At 36.6% G+C, this 26,756-nt stretch overlaps 1 protein-coding gene and 1 long non-coding RNA gene across 2 annotated transcripts in view; both read left to right on the forward strand.

The window, feature by feature from the left end:
- Positions 1-1,647: 1,647 nt before the first annotated feature.
- Positions 1,648-13,244, forward strand: LOC143693485 (uncharacterized). Its single transcript, XR_013181189.1, has 3 exons — positions 1,648-1,708; positions 9,407-9,465; positions 9,576-13,244. It is a non-coding gene; the product is annotated as an uncharacterized LOC143693485 (long non-coding RNA).
- A 4,661-nt stretch (positions 13,245-17,905) lies between these two features.
- LOC129117677 (uncharacterized) overlaps positions 17,906-26,756 on the forward strand; it is a 47,115-nt gene continuing 38,264 nt past the window's right edge. Inside the window, exons 1-2 of the mRNA XM_077174719.1 lie at positions 17,906-18,251; positions 18,327-18,682. Of these exons, the coding sequence (XP_077030834.1) occupies positions 18,658-18,682 (25 nt within the window). The 5' untranslated portion in view covers positions 17,906-18,251; positions 18,327-18,657. The remainder of the gene's footprint in view (positions 18,252-18,326; positions 18,683-26,756) is intronic.

Here is a 26,756-nt window from a genome sequence, read left to right on the forward strand (position 1 = left end):
GGATGAGCCCTTGCAAGTCCTGTCAGGAATACAATAAAAAGTCTGGGTTCTTTCATTAGGATGTGCAAAACATTGCAAATACTGGGCTACAAGAAGCCTTCAAGTTCTCATTTTTTAATATTGACAGGGTGGAGGTCAGATGATAGGGGGCTTTGGTGTGCTGTTTCTAGAAGAGTTTCAGTTTAGAGAAAAAGGGAATTGTAATGATTTTTTGTTGATCCCTAATTTATAGCCTTTCCTTCCCTCAAAAGCTCCCATTTCATTTCTGTGTTTGGCACAGAAATCAATCTAGACACAGCAAGGCTTCATAATCAGCTATTACAAAACAGATTGAGCCTGGCATCAGAGGAGAAGGGGGATTTCACTGTTGTGTGCAATTTCACTGGGAACTCCAAGATGCTCAAATATTACTTGTCCAGCTCTAGTTCCCCTTTTCTCTCACCCTTCCTATATTACACTCTAGCAGCCAATATGAAGTCACACAATGGGAAAAAAATATCACTTTATGATTTAAGTGTAATTTCTTTCTAGTTATATTTTTGCCTTCTAGGTTTTGATTAAATTAATTCAGAATTTAACAAAGACAAAGGTGCCACCCATGTTTGCTTTTTCCCTCCCTGACATTAATTATAATGTGTATATGTTTTAAATTTCATGAGCAGTCGGTAGGTTTGATCTGCAGCCTGGTAACAACTTTTAGAATCCATAAGTTCAATTAAGAGTCTGTGTTTTGTGTGAAAAGGTATCTGTGTTGCTCTTTTGAGCTTGACCACTGTAGCTGGAATTATACAATAAGACCTTCCAAGCAGCAATGAGCACCAGCAACAATCTTAGACTAAAATTCTTTCTACTTATTGGTTCTTTATGTAAAGATGCACAGATGAGAAGTGATGACCACAGTACAACAATGTGTGGTTTTGAAATTCCCAGTGGTGTTTTGTACAACTGGGATCAATATTTAAGTGAGGGAGGAATGTAAAAATATTCTCATATATAACTTTGTAGCTGGAAAAAAACCACACTGGCTCATTTAATTCACTGGTTGATGATCACATACAGAAAAATCTACCATAACTTTTGTTAGGAGAACAGATTCATTTAACAATGGGTAATATTGGTTAGTGGAAAGCCTGATGATGTTGAATGGCTGAAATCTTATAAGTACAATTTGAGAACAATTTAATGCATCTAATCCAAATATGTAATTCAGACAATATGAGAAACAGGCCTGTGGAGTAAATCGTAGTCATCCCAAGAAATAAGATAATGGCCTCAATGGGGCAATCTTTACTTACTGTATCCTTAGTACTGATGAGTCAGCAAGGCTGGTATTTGGAAAAAAAATGAAGGTTTTTCCTGACATTCAAGGCTCCAGAAAATTCAAGGTAGTTTAATTACTGTATTACATAATCAGGGAAATCCAAGTGAGATTGGTGCTAGCCTGATCTTGAAGTATTTGTATTAGAAGCACATTGTGGGAAGAGATCCAAAGTACAAATTATCTTATCCTGCATTTTTGTTTTCTACAAGAGAATGTCTTTTGAAGCACCAGGAAACTTGAAGACTTGCAAAATTTCTCTTGTACACAAACATTTTTACAACCACTGGTTTTTTTGGTTTTTTTTTTTTGGCATTGTAGACTCCTGAAAGATTTCATACAAAAGAGACCTGAGCTGGGAAGACCAGCGTCACTCACAGAGCTGCTCTGGTAAGAGGTGATATTTGTATGAGTGACCAAATGTCTAGACCACAGAAAATTTCTGCAACAGCAGATGACAGTCAAAGGCTTTCAGAAATCACAAAGGAGAACATAATTGTGCCAAATGAATCTTTGTAATGAATCTGGTTATTTTGCTTTGCTCTCTCTCTCTTAAAATAAAAATAAAAAAAAGCCCTAAATGCCTTTTCCAGGGACTGTTTTGGCACTATTACATCTTCTCTTCACCCCTTAGGAGAGCTTTTACCTTTAATTTTGGTGTATCCTGCTGTGGCCATGCTATTACTTAGCTATGACAAGAGTTTTAAAATTACAAACATGTGGGGCTGGGGTTGCTGCATTTTGCTTTAGCCTTTCAAAGTGGCTTGTTGATGTTAATATACAGCACCCCTGCTGTGCTATTTTTTCTTATTCTGACTTTCTTTTTTTGTTGCATTTTGCATGTGGAGCCTGAGTGATTAATATTTCATCAGTTCTTTAGTGCAGAATGTCACAAGGATGTGTTGCATTTGGCTTTTCTGGAGCTCTGTTGCCACTGAATTGTGACTAATAGCTGGAGCTGGACCTCTAATGGTTTCATGGGATCACCATCAAATAGAAACAAACAACTGTTTGCCACATCATTAATCTATAAGAAGTTCATTAAATATCTTCATCTGCATTTTAAATGCAACCTTCTTTACAGTATGTAATAAATTATTCTGATAATGTGTACCCTGGCTTAATTCAATGTTTAATGTAAAATTTATTGTTTAATGTAAAATTCAATGTACAGTAGCACAGATTCATTAGTGAAGTGGTTGGTCTGTTGCAAAAAAGAGGGTTACAAAATTTTGTGAAAAACAATGTTTATTTGTATATTTTGACTAGAGATGACATAAGGAAATGCATTTCAATTGTTTGCATTTTTAAAACTCCTAAAAAAAAAAGCATGTGTGTACACACATGTATGTACATAAATACCAGATGTTGGCAACACAACCACTTCCTCTAGAAAATAGATTTATTTTCATAAGTTAAATTGGATGTAATTTTTCACGTTTAGCTTGAAATCATCTTATGTTTGTATTAACAAACCTCAGGAAGAAACAACATATTTTTCCCTGATGTTTTCTTATTGCAAACACAGGATGATTATATGATTGAGCAATTGCAATTTCATTTCTTTCTAAAACGAATGCATGCTTTACAGGTGTTGGTGTGTGGTTCTTGGCATCAGTTTTTCACATGCACATCAGGTTGTAGACTTGGGGTAGCCTTGAAAAATAGTGGCAATGGTGATGGTGGGTGGCAAGCCAGGGAGAGACCAGAATGCCAGGATTACACGAGAAAAAACAGGACTTAAAAGTGGGGGGATATAATCAGCTTAGCTAAATCTGAAAGAAACTCAGGCTGGAGGGCTCTTTGATTATATTTCTAGCAGATAACCTGTTTGAGTTGGAATATAAGTGGATAATCCACATAAGTGCTCATATCAGAAGGCTTTAACTCTGTGGAGTGATCTCAGTAGGATACAATTCTTCTTCCAAAACCTCAGTGATCACATTAACAACTTAAAAAACACAGTTAATGTTGGCTTTTTAAGTTATATATAAAAGAATTAATTTTCTGGTTTACCCTTGTTTTGGTTAATTTTTGAATAATTTTGTAGATCTTTCTGCTCGTTATTTTCAAAATCCAAGTAAGGAGTGCTCAACAGCAGACTTGTGCCCAGGCTTAGCTGGGGAAGACACACAGATAAAAAAATCAAACTCTTCTCATATAAAGCATTGAGCACAAATATAATATGGAAGGGATGTAGTGAATCTTTTAGCAAAATAAAGAACACTGAAAAATAAAGAGCAAAAGATATTATGAATCTCATTTCAGAACTTTAACTTGGTACTAGTACAAGGATAAGGATTCATTACAGGTTTTGCTCTGATCTATCATACAAAATGAAGTGGATTCTTTTGATTATTATTTCACTGAAGTAATTTCTAATGCAGATATATTTTCCTCCAAAATTCTCATAGGAAAACATATTGTGGGAAATGAAAATCAGATTGTGTCACCGACGTATTGGATTTGAAGGCAAGCAGAGCCTTGGTGATTTTGGGTGATTATTGCATGGCTGCCTGGTGGTGAGGTCTCTTCTACTTCCCACTGCATCTACCTTTGAGTTGTGTTGTGCTACTGGAGGGAAATCCTGGCATTCTGTGTTGACAGTTCACATTTGAATAATTTTCTTCTTTACAGCCTCTACAATATTTTTTAGTGTTTTTTTCTTTTTTTAATCTGTCAAAGAAAATCAAGAAATTGCCTGATGGGTTTAGCTGGCAAATGCAGTGATTCCAAAGTCTCTCACTCTTCTTGGGTGTGGTGAAAATTTTGAAAATGTAACCACTGAAAAAAGAAACCAGAAAGCCAGGGGAAATAACATGAGGACTGCTGAGATGCTTAAAGAGACTGGAACAGTTTGTCATTTTTAAAAGCTTGAGAGCTGTGCTATGCATTGTAACTTGGTGTCTTTGTTTCCATGTTATCAGGGGTACATCTGCAGCCACAAAGCTGAAAGAAGGAGTGCAGGGAGGAGTGAAAAACTCAAAGCAGAGAGGGAAGTGTTCCAGCTGTCAGGCTGTTGGGTGTTCAGCATTGTAGAAATTGCAGGCTGTCCCTCCTGAGCTGCAAGGGCAACAGCCTCAGTCTCTGAGGCATTGCTGAGTTAAGAGTCATGATGATGAAAAGCATTTTGTTATTTAAAAATAGATAAAGAAAAGCTCCAAACAGGACATCTCCAGAATATATTCCATGCAGGAATAAATAAATGCTTTTGGCTAGGAGATGCTTCCACAAAGTGTAAGATTAAGGTTTAGCTCATCTCTCTGAATCATATGCACAGCAGCAATTGTTTGGACAGCAGGTAGTTTTCTGCCTTCCTGTTCATCAGTCTTGGCTTCAATTGTGAAGAATATATACAATCTTAATTTTTTTCTTTTTGTGGGATGCAGAAAAATAGGGAAAAAAAAAAAAAGAGAAGCTAGGCATGGATGGCAAGGCAACTCTTTCCTGTAACTGTTTTGCCTTTTGGAGAAGTAAATATGTAAGAAACTGAGGAAACATAGCCAGCTTGTAGCCCCTTCCCTCGGTGAGGCTTGCTGTGAATAGGCAAAGAATGCATTTCCCTGTGGAGCTCCTTACCTGGTAACTGCCCAGTAACATGGATTTGAGCTTGCCAGAGGCCTGCCTCTGGCTCTTGGCAGGATTGTTATGTGCAGAGGAATGCAGTGCTGCTGAAACAGCCTTTGGGACTGATGGCCACAGACACAGCCCTGGCAGTTGTAAGCTTCCTTTTCCCCTTTCAACTGGAAATATTTTACCCTTTTTCTGGCGCAGCCACAGCCATAAAATTCCATTTCCATTCAGCATTTGGCCTGCTGCAAAGTCAACCACAGTGGAGTTTTTATTTTGGGGAGCTGCATGCAGCCATTGCATTGGAGCAGCTACTGCATTTCATTAGAGCAAGACAAATCTAATCTCCTGTGATGAACTCTGCCATCACTTCTGCTGTGCTACAACTGAAGATGAAGCTTCAGATCTGTCTTGCTCCTGAGCTGAGCTTAATCTGAGTGTTCACTATAAATGTGTGTAAAACTCCATATCTCATTACTAGTCTCCTGGGCTTTCTCTAAACAAATACAGTGGATTAAAATGCAAGTTCATTAGGTTAAAGTGCTTAATTATCTTAAAACTCTCAGTGTTAGAGTCAGATGTCAAGATTTGATTAGCACTGCAGGGAGGCTCTGTAAGAAGCAAAATGGAAATAGCCATTGTCCTACTATAGTTAAAATGCTATAAATATGTAAATAAGGACACAAATATAGGTCTAGCTACATATGCAATATTTCTTAACTCTCAAATGAAATAATTAGCATAAGTTATTTTGTTGCATCCCTATCTCTGATACTTAATTATATCAATGCTACATTATTTAATATTCTATGACAAGTTGTCATAATCACATTTCCTTTCAGGCTTGTTTATTGCCTTCTTTACTTATTAAAGTGCTCTTTAGTTTTGTGTAGAGGAAAAATTAATATCATTTATTATTGACCCCTAATGCACCAAGATTTAGAGTTCTGAGACTCTCCCACAAGGTGTGTTATAAGGGTGAATTTTAGCTTGGGAAGAGTACTCTAAAATGATTAATGAGCTACCACCCAGGGAAGAAATGAAAATACTGTGTCTTACCATGAGAAAACACAATTATGTTAAAGCAGTCAAGGGATCTATATTTTCACCTTCCTTGTTTCGTGGCCTTCCTTTGTTACTCAGAAAGAGTTGGTGTATAGGAAAGAGAGCAGAAACTGCATTCCATGTGAGAAAGGCCAGCTGTGTATGGGAGGAAATGGGGTTTGATGGTTTTCAGTGCTCTAATTGCAGTTCCATCCTTCCAGTTAGAAAAAAGTGGTGCAAACTACCAAAATCCACATTCAGTTTTATTATGCTCTTCATGTTCTTGAAAAGGAAAAAGAGCCCAGCTACCTAACATCAGCAAACAGGAAATGAAATTGAAAATGATCATTAGTTAACTCTTGAGCTTGCACCTCCATGATTTTTTTTTCATCTAGCTATTCTTAGCTTCAAGGGGCAGTTGTGTAAGCCAGTAGCTATAAGTATTATTTTTTAGGGCTTATTCTTTTCTTTTGTTTTGAGCTTGCTTATTTGCTTTGTGGTTTAGTTTGGTGGGTTTCTTTTTTATTCTCATACAGGGATTTTATTCTTACAGTGTGTTTATTTTCTCCTAAGAGCTTTCAATCCTTTCTTTAATCCAAGATGAAACCTGCCACATAACACTGCAGTGACAGTTCCCTGTGAACAGGTGAAATTCCAGGCACGTGAGTGGTTGTGGTTTACAAAGGCTTGGGCAATGCTAACCAAGCATGCCTTTGGCAGATGTGGCAGTGCCTGTTGCAAGCTTTAGTTTGTGCCAGGTGGTGCTGCATAAGAATTTGATGCATTTTCGAGTTGAAAAATCTCATTTCTTCTGCCTGGATGCCCAGCGTTACACAATATTCATGATGGGGCTGCTCCACTGAGGCTGAGGTATTTAATCTGCAGCTTGCTGAAGGATTTTGAGACCTGTTAGCAGGGTGAGATTCAGGCAGGGAGCAGCTTTCCTGTCTATTCCCGTCCCTAGTGTTTCAGCTTTACTTTAGGAATATTTCACTTGCATATCTCTCTCTCTCTCTCTCTCTCTCTTAAGTGACACGATAATGACATTTTTTTAGGTGGCATCAAAATGGTTCTGTAAATAGCTAAGGCAAAATCCTGCCCCAGGGAAGTAAGTAGCAGTGCTGTTGGAGGGAATTACAGTCAAATGCAAGTATCTGGGCAGGTGGTCTCCAGGGAAAAAAAATCAGAAGGCAGAGATGGACTTGATTGAGCCACCTGCATCCACACGAGAGCACCTCCAGAAAGGGAGAAGGGTCATCCATTCAACAATGGTTGTAGCAGAGGGTGTTTAATTCTTTGGATAATGATGGCTCTGTACAGAAAGATATTGAAAGAAAATAATCCTCCTGGTATGTTTCCTTTTTTCCAACCCTAGAATATTAATATTTCTATGACTAGAAAAAAAATAACAAAACATTTTCTCTCAAAACATGTGTCTGGAAAAAAAACAAAATTTAACTGAAAGCAGAGATTGCCAGTTAAATAGTATCATCAACACCTTTTAGTTAGTGCTTCCTAAAAGCATATTTGAATTATTTTGAAAGGTAATCTTGAAGCTGTGAAATGGCATCCTGTGTTGCTTTTGTCTTGCTTATCCTCAACAGTTTTCAATGCTTGTAACTTCAGGCTTTGGTTTCTGCTTTGAGACTCTGTGTCCTCAAGTTCTGTCTTGCACTGCTGACTGCCTGAATTTTCTCACTAATCCTGAAGTGTGTTGATACTCTCATACTGCTGCAAATGCATTAACCCTTGGGTTTCTGTGGATGTTTACAATTTTTCTCTCCACTGCTCATGGGAGGGAAGGGAATATCAGGAGTGTGCAAGCAGTGAGAGGGTTAACTGGCTCCAGGACAGATGTTCATGTTGCTCTAATTTTGACAAAAGTACATTGGCTTCCTGTGAAGCAGAGGATTGATTTTTAAACATAGTATTTGCAGACCAAGCACTATGTGGCTCAAGTCCAGCTCTCTTGAAAGACTTATTAACAGCCCCTCACATTCTCTTTGTTCTTTGGAAAATCATCAACTCCTTCAGACACCTACTGTAGCTTCCTGGGGTTCCTATACCAGCATTCTATTAATGGTTGCTTCTTTTATCTGTTGAACATTTATGCTTCATTATTTCATGTTTTAAGAACATTTTTTTTAAATTATATTCATTAGGTAATTGCAAGAAGTCATGATTATTTTTTTTTCTGTAAACAATAATTTGCTTGCAATTTCTTAGATTGTGCTTTTATGTCGTGCAATTGATAGATTTTACCTTCTAGCCTCAAAACATACTTTTAAGAAATCTATTTCAGACCATGTTTTTTAAATGGGCATGACTACCATTATTATAATTGTTATTTTTGTTTATGCTATTTTATTTATGTTTATTTTGTTTATAATTACTAACATATTTATGAACAGGTTAATAGAATTATCAGACTTTTCAGTGCTAACATCTACCACCTTACTCTGATATGTGCCAGACTTTTACAAGTAATAATACAGGAAATAAATATTATAAAACATCAGGAACATGTTTTTATGGGTTACAGCAGCCCCTTAAAAAGTGAGGCTTGGACCAGCCTTGCAGTGCAGAGTGGCTGACACCTTCCCTGGCCACAGTACAAATCAGGTTGCACACCTCAAACAGTAGGGTCAGGAATATTATGAAAGTATTGTGGAGATAAACCAGACTTGGTTTTAACAGGCCATTGAGTGCCATGGCAATATCTGTCTCTTTTACATACAAATTTCTATATAATCTGCATGCAGAGGTATGGAAAAGGATCTGGAAGTTTATTTTCACCAGGAACACTCCTGTGCATTTACCCCCAAACACTTAAGAGTTTGTGAGCAAACTTTATTAGAGTGATGAATTTACAGACATGAAAGAATAGCTCTAAGCCTTAGCATCAGAAATTTCTTTGTATTTGCATGTTTGGCTATACTTATATTTTTTCAGTAATTACAAGTTTATTTATGTATTATATGCAAAAGAAATTCCCCTTTGCCCTTAATCTTTTTGTGTCCTCAATGTATACGTTTGTCATCAGCTGCAACAATGTAAACACAGAATAAGTCTGTTTAGCTTTCTATTTCCATTTCCAAAACACACATATTTTCTCAGTGAATTTTAAATACTCTATTGTCCAGGGCTAAATTTGTAATTGAATATATACATATTAAAAGGAGTTTTTGGTCTCAGATAAAAACTGAGGCAAAACCTAATGACAAAACAAAACAGAAAACAAAACATTCAGTTTTCTGTCACTAATTTTCTGACTTTCTTGGTTTGCAGAATAATGTTCTAAAATTAACCTAATGTATCAATTTCATTCACTCCTTATCACTTGCAGCATATTTTAGGCAAATTGTCTGTAGTTTATAGATGCTTGGTGAAGGGGTCACCTATAGGGAAATGCAGGGAACATCATGTTTCCATCCTCTTTCAAACCTAATGTTATCAACTATTGTCTTTTTAAAGGGCCCTCCAAGATACAATTGTTCTTATCTTGGAGAAAGAAGTAATGACAACGATTCATGGTAAGAACAACTTACTATGGTTTTCTAAATGTTTTTTCAAGGATGTTTGCTGCTGTGCAGTATTTTTATTGCATTATTTTCTTTTCTTTCTCTTTGATTTCCGTATATAGTATTGTAGAAAATGAAGAAGGGGGTGCCTGTGAAACTCAAACACATCATGTACTATCCTTTGGATGGAGCTGCTTGTCTTTTCCAGATTCCAGTGATCATTTCAGAAAGGAAGTAGTTCTCAGTGTGATTTCTCCTCTCTCTTTTTTCTTCTCATTTTTGTTTCAGAGTTGCTTTTCTTCTTTATAATCAGAAAAACTGATCCCATTTTATCACAATTTAGATATTTTAATGCCCTGCAGCAGACTCAGTCTGCAGTGTGCCATGTTTGACATACTTGAGGCACAGCTTAAATTCAAACTTTTGTCCCTGTTTAGGAAGGCAGAAAAACCTGCTGGTATAAATTAACTGAAGCTTACTGCCTAGATAAAAATGTCTCTCCTTTAAAACTGAGGAACATTACTGTGCAAAATTCCACCATGATGCACTGTAATTGAACAAAATGTTCCAAGGATGCCTGGCTTTCTTATCAGCTTTATTGTTTTTCATCTCTTACTGGATTGTGAAATGCTGCATGTGATTCATATCATTTATTCAGGCTGCTGTGAGAACAGTCCTTCAAAGCAGGTTTTAAGATATTTAATCTTATTATTTTACAGTAAATATATAAAAGCTTGAAAATAAACAGTAGGAGAGGCATGGATGAATGACACTGATGTTTTGCATATCAGAACCATTATGCTTCCACTTACACTGCAATGGGAATAGAGGGGGGAAAAGGCCAGATATGATTCAGCCTATAAGCAATTTTTGTGGTGACTAATCATTAGGAAAAATAAGCAGCCATAATTTTCATACCACTGCTGTTATCCATTCATCTCTCAGGGTAAATTGCAAAGGAAATTTAAGTCTTCTCTAAAGTATGATGGGGGATGTATGGCACTTTTTTTCCTACTATCTAATGAGGCTCTCTAAAAATCATAATGCTGGGAAATGTTAGAGATATGGATAAAGCACATTTAAATATGTATTTAGAATAAAATATAAAGAAGGCAAAAGAGAGATGGATTCATACAGTAAAAAGCCTGGGTTTTGGCTGGGAAAATGTTTCTACTGCTCATGCAGTGGCCATAACTCAGACAAAAATGATCACCTGCAGAAAACCACTCTTTGTAAGTTCTCAAAGAAGCAGAACATGTTGTGCCCTGCAGCTTTCTTTCTTTCATGAGGAAGAGGCTGTTTCATGAAGCATAGATCATTTTTGTGTGTGAAAACCTGTTAAAGGTAAGATATCCCCCAACAACCACACCCCAGTGCTGGGCACTGAAAGCTTCACACATCTGCCTGGCTGAGTGCTGCAACACCTGACCCTAAAGGTGTCTGAAGCTGAGGATTAAGCAGCTTAGAGGTTTATTCCAGGCAGATCCATGATGGATCAGTTTATCTGCAGACCTCTTCAGTAACATCTGCAGCTCACAGCTGGAAACAGGATCCTAGGGAGCGTAAATCCTTGGCCAGGGTCACCATTCGTGGCCAAAGGTTTACATATAAGGTCTAGCCCTGTAATGTCCATAAACCAAGAAATTAAAACACAAATGTTTTAAAAAAATTGTGCAGTCTAACCTCTCTCTGAGGCAAAAGTGATCCCAGCCTTTTCCCTGTGATGTTCAGAGCTATAACCACTCATCACATTTCCATTTACAATGAGACCACAGCTAAGAAAATGTGGTGGCTGTGTTTGTACACACACAGAGTTCACAGATGTAAAGTAATCTTTATCAGATTTCATGATTTTTAGACTCTTTGCTCAGGAAAGGAATAGCTTTCTTCCTTCTAGAATTGCCCTGCTCTTTTTCTCATGTCAAATTATTCCAGCAAGCAGGGGACAAGTGAGGCTGGAGGAATGGGGCAGGAAGAGATTTATCAGTTCCAACACAATTTCCAGCCAGTGCACAGCAAACTTGGGGGGAAAGGTGTTGTGGAAGCCAGTGGCTATAAAACACCTGCTTTGCTCTGATTAATGAAATTTTCCCACTGCCACCATTGTATCATGAAACATCTTTTTGTCTGACAGAACCTCAAGTACAAGTGTTGCATACTGATTCCTTGGGAGGAAATATGATTTCTCCCAATAAATATTTTCTAGGGAATGATTATAGTGTATTCTGAGGAGTTCTGTAAGCCTGAGGTTTTACTTTTAATTAGCTAGTGTGAGATAAATATGAATCCATAGGATTCATATCCTATGAGTAATAGTTAATAGTTATGGCATAACTCTTTTTAACTCTCAAGCTATAAATAAACATTATAAAATAAGTTCAGTGCCAAACAGAACAGTCTCCCCTAGCTGATTTTGCTGTCAAGAAATAACAAATCAAAAATCTTCTGACTGAAAATTTGTAGTGGCTGTATATATAAATTGAGGAAAATATGGATCCTTAGCCCAGAACATTTTATATTATCTCATATGAATTTCATGGAGCAATGTGTTCAGCTCAGAATTCTGAAGTGTCTGCATCCAGTGGAGACATTTGAAGGAACAGCGGTTCTTTGATGTTTTCAGCTTCTTCTTTAAGAAAAAAAAAAAATCAGATATTAAAACAGAAAGCTTTCAAGATGAAGACATGTTGCAAAAAATTACTCCAAGTTAGGAGAAAATAAAATGCATTCTAATGTCCCATCAGATTTGTTGGTTTCCTATTACAGTAGGAAGATGTGGAGTGGCATCAGAGTATAGAAATAAATAGGAAATAAGAAAACAAGGCAAGCTTTTGGAGAACTAACTTTAATTTGGATTTCCTGGGAGCACAGTACATAGGAAATCATATGGAATCATAGGAATTAGCATGATATGAGACAGATGCCATGAACAAGGCTTAGAGGTAGCACAAAGACATTTTCCAAGTTGAGGGAATCTTCAGCAGCAGCAGAGTGATAGGAAAAAAACCCCTGTACCTAAAAGAATGAGATTAATGGTTTTTTATCCAGTTTTAGAAGACAGGAAAAAAAAAAAAAAAAGCAGAGAGGAAGAAAACAGCAAAGGATTGAGGGGTTTGTCCCCAAAAGCTTCTGAGCTCACAGGTATTGTTTTGCCCAGCATTCAGAGACCTTCATCAGAAATTTCAGTCTCTGGATTGAAGCCCCTGGCAGCGAGGGGAGGTTGTTTCCCCTGCCAGTATTAATGTTATGGAAGTTGTACTGAGTGAGCTATTTCCAGCATAAAGGGAGCCTTTCTGCTCTTTTGTGCAGGAGACAAAAGAGATATCACTTGCAACATCATGTGCAATTCTTATTGCTTGTGTTCTGCAAGATTAAGTGACGGTGCAACAGAGTTATTGAGGAAGTGGCAGCCTTGCTTATAGGGACAAAGAAAGGGCCTTGCAAAATAAAAACAGTGTTTAAATGTAGAAGAGGCAAGCATGGAGCTGGGGAAAAATCCTCTCAGCTAACAGATAACACTTGTCAAAAGACAAATAGGGATAACCTCAGCATATATGAATTTATGAGGGAAATTAAAAGCAGCTTTCAAATTCTCAGAGCAAAAAAGGGGAACATATAGGTTCTGGGAATTTAGCTGGTTGCAATATCAGTTCTGCCACAGGACTGTAGAAGAAAATGTATGATGAACTTCCTTAAACCAGGAGAAGATCAATTTCAGCCTGTTTCCCATTTTCTTTGCAGTTTGAGCATGTATCAGAGTATTTCAGGTAAATACTTTGGAAATCAGTGTTTCATCTTTCAGCAAAAGTGTCTGTGTTTGCCTTCCCAAAAGCTGCAATGCATGTTTATGTTGAAGTGTGTAGACTTTAATCACTTTCATGTAAATAGATCAGTGCATTAAACATAGTTAATGTGACACTTACAAATGTATTTTCTTTGCATGGAACACAAGCAGGTTCGGTAAGCAGATTTTCAAGATATTTACTGGATGTTTATTTTAAATAGAATTATTATTCTTCAAAACAACCTGTTGTTCAAATGTAAATTTAGAGCAAATCCTATTCTCATATTAATAGTAAAATTTCAGACCACTAAGGCCTTTTGCCTTTTGAGATAGTCACTGAATTTCTCTCTGCAGACAAGCTAATTGAATAACAAGAGTACTGGCATAACTAACATAACTATATCTTCCAAATTTGTTAATTCTGCCCAGAATATTTGTGATTTCATTAGCATGCTGGTGATTACAGTGGTTACAAATTAATTTATGCTTTTCAATTAATTTTGTTCACAGGGAATTGCAATGATAAATATATTACTGATGCACTGTCTTTCTATAAGACTTCTCATTCAACCTTTAATTATGTAGCCACATTCTTTAAATGGGCAAATATATTTTCAATTATAAACATTGAAGTGATAGGTATGGGAGAAAAGGAGTATTGCTATTGCATATTTGCTCATACAAGCAGAAGGCCAGACCTTCATTATCACCACATTCTCATTGGGAATTTGACAGAGGTTATGTTACTTGTAAGATAATTAACAGCACAAAAAGATTTGTGTATTTTTAGGCTGATTTTTCTTCTGGCAATTTATTTTCATACCCATGGAAAATTACTTGTTCCTTAGGCCCAACTTTTTTTTTTTTTTTGAGACTTTAACAAGATAAAAATGGAACAACAGTAAATTCATGCTTTTGAGTATTAAGTCAGGACTGCAAACAAATTCAGTTTACTGAAAACTGTGCAAAAATTGCAAAAAGTCATTGCAGAAACTCTGATTTTGGAAGTTTATGTTTGTAATTCAGGTAGAACAGAAAAATTAATTTTTCCCCACAGTCATCTTAGTTCTCCAGACTTATGGACTTCTCCAGGTGTTGTTTTTCTTGCACAGCTTTATGCCTTTGTTTACTCTGCATTCTTGGGCCGTATTTACGCGGTCTTTGCTGTTTATTGGCTCAAGTTAACAGACCCCTGACAGCTGTGCAGTAGGAGCTGCAGTCCTCTGCAGTGGCCAGGAACAGATCTCTTGGTGCACATCCATCAAACTGGCACCTGGAGAGCCCTGCAAAGGATTCTGTGTCTTAATGAAACTTTGACAGCACTGCAAGTGCTTCAGAGACCAGTCCCTGAGTGGGAAAAGTTAACAGATTGGTTCCCTTCCTAATTTATCATTTGTCAGGCCTTCAGGTACCTATACTTTAATCCTGAACTTTTCATTGTTGGCTATTCTGGACTTAGTTTTCACACTGTGTTGTGTCAAAACAAGAATAAATCATTGCTGGGAGCAGAAATCTCTTTTTGCAGAAATAATGGAAGAGAGTGTGCCTTTTTTTAAAATTTGGGCAGCTATGGCTATTTAGTCTCATATATTTTTTTAGTTTTCTAAGTAAATGAGCTGGATTGAGTAAAATCAAGCAAATCAATTACTGATTTTGGTCTTGCTACTGTGTTTATAAATTTATGCTATCAGCAATTTCAGATTGTTTGAATTCTTTAGAGAAACTCCTCTTATGACCTTTTATTTGGTAGTGAAACACCTTAGAAAGGTACAAAAGTTCTGAAAAGAACTGATAAAATCCCTAGTCTGACAAAAGAGCTGAGTCTTGCCAGCTGAAAAGTGAAATCATTGCAACCCTTTCTTTCCCCCCAGTAAACTATAGGAAACTTCTAAAAGAAAATCTAAAACATGTTCTCATTGTTACTTCATTTCCCAAAGTGTAAGAATAGATGCCATTATCCAAGATAAAAACCAAAAAGATGTTAAGCTTTAATTACAGAAACAAAAGCTAAAGAAGTATATTTGTTTAGGCACGTAAAAATTATCAGTGTTCATTTATTCTCACTCAGAGCCACAAAAGGTTTAAACCTGAATTTAGGAAAAAAGGAAACAAACATGCCAAATAACCCATGTGCTTTATTTGAACATTTAAATAAGCAAATAAAATGTTAAAAATGATGCTCCTGCTATCACTTCCTATTAGGGTCCTTTAAATATATGAAAAGCTGGCCAGGTACCTTCTATCTGAACATGGGTTCAGTGTTTTAATCTCAGGCCTAAATTTTGCTCATGCTTTTTTTTCTCTTGATGATGAAACATCCATGAGCAAATGAAATAAAAGTGTGAGTCATGGGCAAATACTGCATAAAAAATGGATGATCATTTTCCAGAAATAAAAAATGTGGTTCAATTTTGCAAGCTCCCATTACTGTGTTATTAATATTAGTGGACTTGGAAAAAAATGATACTGTGAGATTCAATATTGCTTTGTTATTAATATTTTAAAAAGAAAATATATCTGGGGTTTATGCTTCAAATTATGAAATATGTGGCTTCTTCAGTGTCAGCTGGTTCTCAAGTCCTCTTAAATTTGGGCATTTCCTCCTCTGTTTTCCTTCTCACTACTTCATTTGCAATAATTTTCTCCTAGGGATTTTCTCCTTGCTATCCTCATCTCTGCTTTTCCTCTCCCTGTTTGCTTTCCTGCACTGCTTCTCATTTTTCTCTTTCCCATTTGAGTCTGGGATTTCTTCCATTTTCTGTCATTAAGTTTCTCATCCTCCACTCTCCCTTCAGTTCTTGCTTCTACTTCACTCACAATTTCTTCAGCTTCTCATTTTCTAAATTAGTCTCCTTTTTTCTTCTTCCACTCTTGCTATTTCCTTCTTTTCCATAGACTGCTTTTCCCCACCTTATCTATTGCATGCTCTGCAGGGAGTCTTAGCGAAGATTTTCTTTTGTTTCCTGTTTGCACTCTGCCTTGGAGTCAGCCACTGTGAACCCTGCAGACACCATGAGCAGCAATTTTCCAGGCAATCCTATCATCATTCCAGGAAGTGATCCCAGCATGCTGCTTTCCCATGCATAGTTAGTGTGCCTCCATTCAGGATACACACACATGATTAGATGTCTTTTTTCTGGGGTGCTGTCCCATTTCTATGGTAACACTGCATCTCTACCCATTTGTGTGTGATGGACGTTCTGGCAGGTGGGTCCCTTTAGCAGATCAAAATACCTGTAATATATGGAATGTTTGAAGAAACCAAACAGCAGTAACTCTTCCATTTAGTCCATAAATTGAATGGAATTTCAACAGCATTTTTATAGCCATTTTTTCTTGCTTTTTAACAATCTGCTTAAATATGGTCAAAGGACAGAATAAACACATTTTATATACATTCTTTCTACTTTAAATAATAACAATTCTTTCCTCAGCAAAGTTCTTGGATGACAGCACTTCTGTGCTTACTGGTGCAATCTTTTCTAAGGCCTGTCTACCTTGAAATGCAATACCTGCCCTGGAAAGGGGAATGTGACCTTATCAGAGAATTATCAGGTTTGGAAAAGACCTCTAAAATCATGGAGTCCAACCATCACCCTGCTCACAAGTAGTGCCAGAACAGAAGTTAGAGTATGTGTTCCAGGCTCTAAGACAGATTTTAAAATCTGCAACCTGTTCCTGGCACAGATATGAATATTCTTATAATTCTGCCCAAAAATTTCTTGAGTGTGCACCTCATAGCTGTGTGCTCTGTTTCACTCTGCAGTCAATAATTCTTTTTTGTTGCTAGTGCTGTTTGAGACCTGATTCTGGGACTCTTAGACTGGATAGTTCATTAATTTACATGAATTAAGATTAAAATCACAAAAATGAAATAAAAAGAGAAAGCACCTAATTTTTTCTACCAAATCCAAGTGTTAAAGATCAAGCATGTTTTCACTTTTGAATATGTTCTAAAGAGATATCATAATGTTTTAATGCCCTTGATTATTTTTTCTTTCCCATTCATTATCATCAAGACAATTAGAAAAGTTTTAATGGATGATGTGGGGTTAATAATGCTGTATCAAATACTTCACCTCTTTAAGCCTGCATCATAAAGTTGACCCCCTTTCTCTGGGTTAGAATAGGATCCAAGAAAAATATTTTGAAATTATTTTGAAAAATATTTTGAAATAAATATCCTTAGGCTCCAAGGATACTAATTTTAGCTTTTCTGCTGATTTTCCTTCAAGATTTTAGAACTTAATGCAGCTGCTATGCTCTCACTTTCTTGTTAAAAACCTCAGTGCTTTTTTAGCCACACTGTCTTTATAGATGCTGATAATCTGGCTCTTGCATTTCTTTTTTCCATTGTCTATATTTTTAAAAATTATTATTTTTAAGCTGCTTGTGTTCTTTTTTTCTCTCTTATGCTTTCATTATAGCTTTATTTTATCCCTGCCTACTTTTCCTGATGAGACAGAAAAGTGCTGGGGTATTTTTTTGGTTTGGTGTGGCATTTTTGGTTTTTTGGTTGGTTTTTTTTTGTTGTTGTTTGTTTGGGTGTGTGTTTGTTTGTTTTGTTTTTTTGTTTTGTTGGGTTTTTTTAACTGAGTGGAATATTTTTGTTTGGTGATGGATAAATTCAAGACTGGTGTGGACCTAACCATAAATTTGTCTAATCCGAGTGTCCCGTCTTTGGACATCTGCTCTATATCCTACCAGATGTGTCCTACTCCCATTGCTGTTCCAGAATTATCAAACTCCTTTAAGTCAGAGCTAAAGGAAGCAATGTCCTTCACAGGTACTCAGGCTACCCCACAGGTAATAGGTATTGAATTGTGTCAGACTGTAGTCTCTTAAGAAACATGGGTGAAAAGTCAAACAATGTGGCAGAATACTCATGAGAGCCTATTCAATACCCACAGAGATACCAAATAAAGCAACAGTAATGAAAATGGAGCTATGCATGGGACCTCTGATGACAGAATTAATGAATAACTGAGACTTACTGGCTTCTGTTCCATTGCAGGTTGGTTTATAGGAGGAGCATTGATCTGTGAAAAAGGTTTACCAGTGCAATTAATGTATTTGTGTCTGCACCCAGGTTCCCTGTGTGTGAGCTGGGCTGGCATTGTGCAGGTGGCAGAATAATGGTGCAGTGCACTGAAGCATATTTCAGCTGAAAGGGCAGTGCACTCAGGTGGCTGGAACACAGCTGCATTCCCACTCCAGGGGAAGGAACAGCTTCACCAGCTCCTGGTGTGCTCCCTGCACCAGCCCTGGGCTCTGCAGATCACCCTGTCTGTCATTATGTGTGCACCCTGCCTGATTTGGGTTAAAATAGCAATGACAACAAAGTAACTTAGGCTAAAATTCAGTGCCAAGTGCGGTTAAGTGGATTTCTTCCAACGTGGAATCACCACTTGAAAGAGGAAATGATGACTCCACACATAGTCCAAGGTAAGGAATTACTCTTAACCTGTGATGTGACCCTAATCAAAGCAAGAGCCTGCGAGGCAGATGTCACACAGCTGATATTTGAACAATTATGGGTGCCTTATCCCATCTATCAGACCTGCTGGGAAGGCTTCCATAAATCCCTTGCTGATTGTCCATTAATGTGATAAATTGGCATTATTCTAAGTGCTATTGCCTTGAAGGTGTGTTTTGATACATCCCAAAAATTCAGGCCTAACTTCTTGATGAGGTAAACTCAGTGAAGTCACTGACATTTCATCAAGTTGCGAATAAATCTGGTGGTTTTTCTAGTAGGGTTTAGAGTGTAACAATAAATAGAACACTCAGGTGGAAAAAGTGAGGAACTTAGTTTGAAGCTAGGTGGGCAGTCATGCTCTTAATGCAGATTTAACATAAGCATGATGCCATTTATGCAAAGGTTTCGATATGTCAAATAATGGTTTTAATACAAATAAATTTTCAGTCCTCTAGAAATCCAAAGGGGCTTTGCCATGAAATCTGAGATGGTCAGGATCCCATAAAGTATGAAAAAAAGTATGGCAATATTTTCCCAGTGTCAGTTTTTAATGTGAACCTCAGCAAATGAGGCTGCTGCTTCATTTTTTTCCTGTTTTCTCTCACAGAATGAATTATGTTGTGCTTTGCCTCCAAATATCAATTGTAACTTCATTCAACAAAGTCAAACACTGAGAGGATCCCTTGTGAAACTAAAATGTGCAGAACAAATTTGTTCTGCTATTATTGTCTCTCCAGTTTACACACAGATCTCTTGATCCACAAACCCAGTCCTACGGGGGAGGAGGTGTTTCTGTGTAGTATTCTGTGTCATGGAATGCAAAGAAATGATTAATCAATGAATCACACAGTAAATAAATTAGATGGTGATATTCTGGCACTCATGCCAGGGGCATTTTTTGCACACAAAGAGCAGGATCCTTCTTCCAGAAGGGATATGGAATTGTTCGAGCTCATCTCAATTCAGCTCCAGGCACCCACACTCCCCACTGGGAGTTGAGTATTTAATTTCTTGGAGCATTTCTATTACTAATTTGTCTAACAGAAACAATCATTCTAAAATGATCAGGTCTGCTCTGGTAATCAGGATTACATTATTAATATCTGTAAAATCAATCCGATCCCTTCTGATTTGTGCTAGGTGAGATTTTACACTGCCAGTGGACAGAATAAAGGGAATTTGCTTCTTTCAGGGCATGGATATGATGGCTGTCTTTACTTGGATGTAAACATTTGAATGGAAAATATTGTAACTAGCCATGAGCTTTGTATGAAAATGCTGCAGAAAAAGCATATTCTGTTACATGTGGCTAAAAAACTTGTTGCTGAAATCAGCTATAAAATGAGAAGATTGAGGAGTTTTTTGGTTTTTGGGGGTTTTTTTTTGTTGTTTTTTTTTTTTTTTTTTTTTGGTGGGTTTTTTGTTTTTTAATGATAAGAAAACATGGATTGAAATCTCTGGGGATACACAGCAGAATCTACAATGGCAGCCCCCCCTTTCCCCCCAAGCCAGAGAAGAAAGCCTATTAGGCAGATGGTATCACACATGAAAAAAGTGATCAAGCTGTGAGCAAGAAAGCCAGATCTACTTAGTGTGATAATTAGAAAAGAAAGAGCCCCAAAGGAAGTAGAGAACAATAAAATAGAATATCACAGCTGAAAAATGGGGTGGAGATTGTATTTTGGATCCAAGAGCAGGTCAGATGAAGACAAAATGAAGGAAGGACAATGAAATTAGAGGGAAGAATTTGGGGAGAATGTGCCAATCAGATTTTGAGATGGTAGTTTACTGTGCCACTGAAAACAGGATTGTTCTGATTCCTGTCTGACACCAGTAGCAGTTCAGGAATTTGAAGTACAGCACTACTAGTACATACAGTACAGCATATAATTTTTAAATTCTGTGCTCTGCCCAGCAAGTAATTTTCTGTATTTACTTGTCCCATGAATATGTGTATGCATGGTGAAGAAATCCATTTGCAGCCATAAGCTTCAACCCAGCTCATAATTATACTATAAAATGGTTTTGTAGATAAAAAGTCAACATGGCTTAGTAGTCAAAAGATAGCCACTAAGTTTGATCCATGGTGTTATCTCATGGAATAATTGTATTTCAGGGTATAAAATCTTAAAAAAAAAAAAAAACAACCTTGCCATCTTTATAAGTTGCTTGAAAATAGATAGGAAAAAAAAAAAAAAAACAAAAGGAGTTTTTTTCTCCCCCACTTCTTAGCATTTCAAATTGCCTTTTCAATTACTACAGAAAAGGTATTTTCTCCTCACAATGGTTAAAAATTTTCTGTTTTCCCTCACTGCTGCAGAGGATTTTAAAATTTCCAAGTATTCCAAGAACTACTTTGGTATTTTGAAGGCATCAAAAGCCAGTGCTAGACAGCACTGCACAGGACAACTCCATCAAAAGGTGCACAGGGATCAGCTCTCCCAGAATCCAAGGCACACAGACCCATGCAGGTTTTATGGTTTTGAACTTTTCTGCAGATTTAAATAACAAGCACCCTGCCTCCTCCATGTCTTGCCATTAGGTTATGGTTTTATTTTAAGCAAAAATATTATTTTAAGCATCTAGGCCGCTTAACTTAAAAAAGGAAAAAATTGTTAGCTCATCAGTTTGACCTTTAGTGTCACTAATATTGCTGTTCAAATAACTCTTATTTCAGTGTTGTGCTTCCAGACAGTCCTGGCTTTGGCCTTTAAAACAATTAAGAAACTCTACTGACTCATCCTGCTTCTGAAAGCCATGTAACTCCAGAGTGAACATTCATGGCCATTAAGGAAATCCATATTTAAACTCCTGTTCAACTCTAAGCAAACTCCATGGTAATGTTTCCATTGGGTTTGGGAGGGAAGGTTCTTTTTCACAAGGCTGCATTTAGGATGGAGACATTTTCCAGCAAATTCTCACCAGTTCAGGTCTACATTATCATGGGTAGAAAGCAGCACCCCTGGTTTTCAGAGTTAATGGCAGAAGTCTCAAATGGACAATGATGATTCTTCCCTGTGGAAATTCCCTTCAGTCATAGAAATCTTTTTTTTCTCTAGTAAATGAGACATGTTCATTCATAAAAGAGATAGTAATGCTTCAGATCCTTTCTGTGGTGAGGGTTGAATTTATTTGTTTATTATTTTTATGGAAAAAGATGGAAGGAGGTGCAGTGAATGAAAACATTATTATATATTATTACAAATTATATATCATATTATTACAAAAAAATTTTAGCTATATATATAATAATAGTAATTATAAATTATATTATTACAAATTATATATTGAACAACAGGGTAGTTTCTAACTGTTTTAAATTCTTCCCTTTGATTTAACTCAATTTACTTTCCTCCTGTGGATGTTAGCAGAAAAGGTAAGTAACCTCTTTGTGTTTGTATTGGCACCATATATTTTTATGAGTACTTCTGGTAACATTTCTTATTTATTTTTTATATTTTAACCCAATATTTTATTTTATTTTATATCTTATTTATCTTATTTTGTTTTACATTTGATCTTTTTTTTAAATTTATTTTCCAGACGAGTTTTCATATAAGCTTTGAATGTCCTGCCTGCCTATTTCTGCTTTTTTTCCATTATTGTTTCCTTTCCCTGGGAAAATAAAACACATATTTAAGATAAGGTCTAGTGGAATGCTGCTGCTTATTTTTGTCTTAGATTTTGTTTTGATTGGTTGTTTATAAAATAAGGAGATTTGGGGGAATTCTTAATACAGTTATGCCTTTTGCATATTTTATTTTACATTATTTTGTTTTTCAAACAAATTTTTACATGCTTCAGGGAAAATGTTTCACAGATTCATATTACAGAGTGAAGAGAGAGCCTTGAAGTGCTTTACCAGGGATTGCTTAGGAAAACTAATGACAAAAGTTTGAATTTGCACCCACATCTCCTATAGCAATCTTTATTATTTGTTACAGATATAAACACATCAAAAGATTATGTTGGTCCAGCTGGGTCCCTTCCAGTCCAGGATATAATTCTTAGGCTGAATGGAACCATGTCACATATAGCAATGCCAGAAATTACTTCAAAATTGTTACATACCCTCTTAAAATGTTTGCTTGTGACAAATTGTTTTGCTGACACGTGGCCAAATAGCAAAACTCATTCTTGGGTTATTCTCTTTTCACCCCAGAGAAATATCCAAAAATTCTTATTTCAGTACATAACTCCCCTTTCTGCTTCACTTTTTTTCCTTAACTTTGTGTAACAGAGGTATAAAATTGGCATAAAAATAAACATTTATTTATATTGAGACAGATGCAGTTTTGATTCATGCTCAGTCCTTATGGATGGCCAGAAACACATACTCCTGCTGAAGAAGAATATGACTTTAGGAAGGGTTTCTCTGAAGGGTGTGGCATTAGTAATCTGTATTATTCTGTGGATACACAGAGTTCTTTGCAACTTAGAAAAATTATTTTTCATGTGCTTATTTTGGTAATTGTTTAGTAGTAGATAGTAATAAAAATTTAGCAGTAATTTAGTACCAACAGTAAACAGGAAAAAAGTTTTGCATCTCATTCTATACAAGTGAAGCAAGAAAATCATTCATGTCTGAAAGGCAATGCCTTTGATTGTGCTTCATATTTTTATTGTAATGAAAAAATAAGCAATTTACTTATCATTAGCTTCAGCCATACTTCTGTTCCATTTTCTTAATGTCGATCAAACAGATTTTTAAATTCCACAGAAAATCCAGATAAAATGACACATTCATATGCTTATTCACATGATATTTGAAAGGCATTGACCAGGGAGGGAGAACAGAGCTGAGGCTTGCTTATTGTCATGTGAGGTGGTCCCTGAGCAGAGAAACAACATGAAATAGGTTTCTCTGCACCTGTTGGCAAGAGATTTTTGTTACAAGTAAATCCTATTCCTGTAAACTACAACAAATGAAATATTTCCCTTTAATGTTCCTCTAATGGGAAAAGTTTATGTACCTCATTCACATGAGAGTGATAATGCTACTCCAAGCTGTAGACAGAAAGGCTGCATCACTCAGCTTTAGTCAAAATACAGCTCAGGTGCTTTTATTGGAATGAAAACAGGCTTGATATTTATCCCCTTGCTAGTGTCTTCTAGAGTAATGAGAGCTTTCTGCTTTGTCATATTTTACTCTGTGTGTTATCTGTATGCATCCACCTGACTGATTGTTTGTTCTCTGTAGCCAACACTGCATTGTTTGCACTACACTGTGCTGCACAAAATGCTGCTCTGAAGCTCTGATGTTCTCATTTTATGATGCTTTTATTATTTTGTAATTTTTCTTATGTTCTATGTGTTTATTCACTCTATGTTATTTCTGGCCCTGTCTGTTAAAGACTTTCAGAGCTGCTTTGCAAAGCAGGGATATTTCCATTAGGGATCACCCACTGGTGCCCTTTCCAGCCTTGGGTTCCCTGATGACAGCCACACACACATATTCACCCTTGCTTCAGTTTGCTCTTCTCCTTCTCATTTCTCGTACTGTATGATTTGTGATAACCTCTGATAAAGGCTCCTCAAAGTCAACAGAACTCTTCATTTATCTCAGATTGGTTTTGTCACCCCTAAGTCCTGACGAGGCTCAGCTTTCCAAGCAGTCCACAAAATGCTCTGTGAGTGTCACAGGTTCTCCTTTGAATATACAAACTAATATGTTCTGTGTATTCCTAGGCAGAGTCAGTACCTTAGCTGCTTTAAAGTAATTATAACTTGGTTTTTTCCATTATTTGCTGACCCTTATTATTTTCTTTTGCTTGAGTATTCCAGCAGTTCCTCTAAGCTCTTATGTCTCAATAAGAAAACATTATGAATTATCTTTTCAACAGGCAGAATTATTCCATGCTCTGACTTTTTTTTTTTTAATAGCTGCCTAAAATTTTAGCAAAGAGAAATTCTTGGGATTCTGTTTGCCTGTAGTATTAGGGTTTTTCAACATCTCCCACATCCCTGGTTTCACGGGAAACGTTTTTTATTTTAATTCTCATACTAAGATCTAACTATATCTACTAATTTGAAACAAGTGTTTATACTCCTCATTACTAAGTAGCAGGCTCAATGTGATGATTGCCCATTGTTTTTAACATTTTTAAACCTCCAATGTTTTGTTTGTTTAGCAACATCCACACGTTTCCACAACGACAGCATAATCTGGACTCTCCTTTCAGCTGGTGGTATTTTGCTGTCTGCACAGATGAAACCATGATACAAATTTCTTTGTCAAGTCACTAAGCCTTTTATTTAAATGTCTTTTAAGACATTTTTCTTGGTGTTTGGTTCTACAACGTGTTGATTTCCATCTTGTCAGTGGTGCAAGCCTGAAAAGTTCAGGGCACTTGCAACTTGATAGAAAGAAGGTTTCTTGCAATACTAATCTCCTGGTTAAACCACAATAAGTATCTTGTTTCTCTGTCACCATTTTCTGGTTAGAATGCTTTCCCTGTATTAAATTTTTATTTAATTAGGTTTTCTTCAGCCTGCTTTACTTTATTCCACAAGTCCTGCTAAAATTGAGTGTAGACTAAAACATCACTAGGAGTAATTTGACTCCATTAGATAATTTAAACTGGACAATACTAAAATCTATTAAACCTCCCTAATAAATGTATTTTATATAAGTTTCTATGTCTGTCTCTTCTATCTGTCACTCTGCTTCTCTATATGGTGTCAGATAAACCTGGTACCTCAATTTTCATGCCTCTAGTACGTAAACCATCCTCAAAATATATATTTTTAGGCTTTTGGAATTGGTGACCCAAGTGATAAAACCTGCATGAGTTCCTTGAGTTGGCATCAAATTTTGATTACTGCAGGATGAACGAAAACCCATCCCTGCCTCTTAGAGAAATGTCACTGTTACATAAGTGTGCTGAGGCCAGGAGACTCTTTCCCTTTCCCTTTCCAGATCCTTTATCTCCTTAGCACCCATGTGTGGGATTGCACTTTGATATCATTGTGCATCTGGAAGAAAACATCATTGAATGTTATTTGGCCAACTCTAGAGGAATTAGGAGCCAAAACATTTTTCAGCACCTTTAGGGGCTGCTTCCAGGAGAACCAGCAGTGACACAAGCTGGCATTCACTGCTCCTAAACTGCTCCTGTCTGGCTGCATAGGGATGGAAAAGAGGCAAGAGAAAGACTGCTGCAAAAGATTTACAGTAAGAGCTACATCCTTTTGAGAAATTCCCTGAGTGCACTTCTAGCATTTCTGAGGGTTTCCTTTACCCTTAACCTCATTATATTCATATGTCTTGTCAGCAACATGCAATAACAGCTCCAGGTTCAGCCTTTAGAAGTCTCCGTATATGAGGGCAACATAAAAGTTGTACTTTCACTGACATGCTTTCATCTGCCAAAAATGGATGAAACCTTTTAACTCAATCCTTCCTCCTCTTGCATCTAATGGAAACATTTTTCATTTCCTGGTCTGACCAACTCCAGGAGTAGTTTAATTTTATTTGGTGTGTGGCTATAATGAAAAGCAAAAGCGATGTGTCTGCAGAGCTGCTCACAAGTACATCATCTGGACATTAAAGCCACTGCTCAGAGAAGTTACTGCTGGGGTTTGGTGCAAACTTTCCTCTCTGTCCCCTGCTGTTTCTGACTTGGTGGTAGGATTGTGTGTTATGGCTCAATTTCCTAAATATTGACTTTAGCACTAAGAATAAAACCATTGAAGATAACAAATACATGCTGTTTCTTTCCACATTGTAGATGCAGAGGGAAGTGTTCTGGTACAGTAAGTGAAGCTGTTGTAATTAAAAAAAAAATTATATTCAGTCACAAAACCAAATAATAACTTATTTACAAGCCAGCAGGATTTTTTGTCCTCAAAAGAAACCACCAACTTCCTTACATTAACCTTTCCCTGTTAAAACAGTTGAGTCATAGAGTCTCAAATTTCAGCGATAATAATGTGTAGAAATTAATATGCTCTCCATCTGTTTCTGCTTTCTTTCATTTTGAGAAAAAATAGTCATTGAAGTACGTAACTTAAACCAAAGACTAAGAAAAATTGTATTAG

This window comes from Agelaius phoeniceus, chromosome 2, assembly GCF_051311805.1.
Source record: "Agelaius phoeniceus isolate bAgePho1 chromosome 2, bAgePho1.hap1, whole genome shotgun sequence".
Taxonomy (NCBI): domain Eukaryota; kingdom Metazoa; phylum Chordata; class Aves; order Passeriformes; family Icteridae; genus Agelaius; species Agelaius phoeniceus.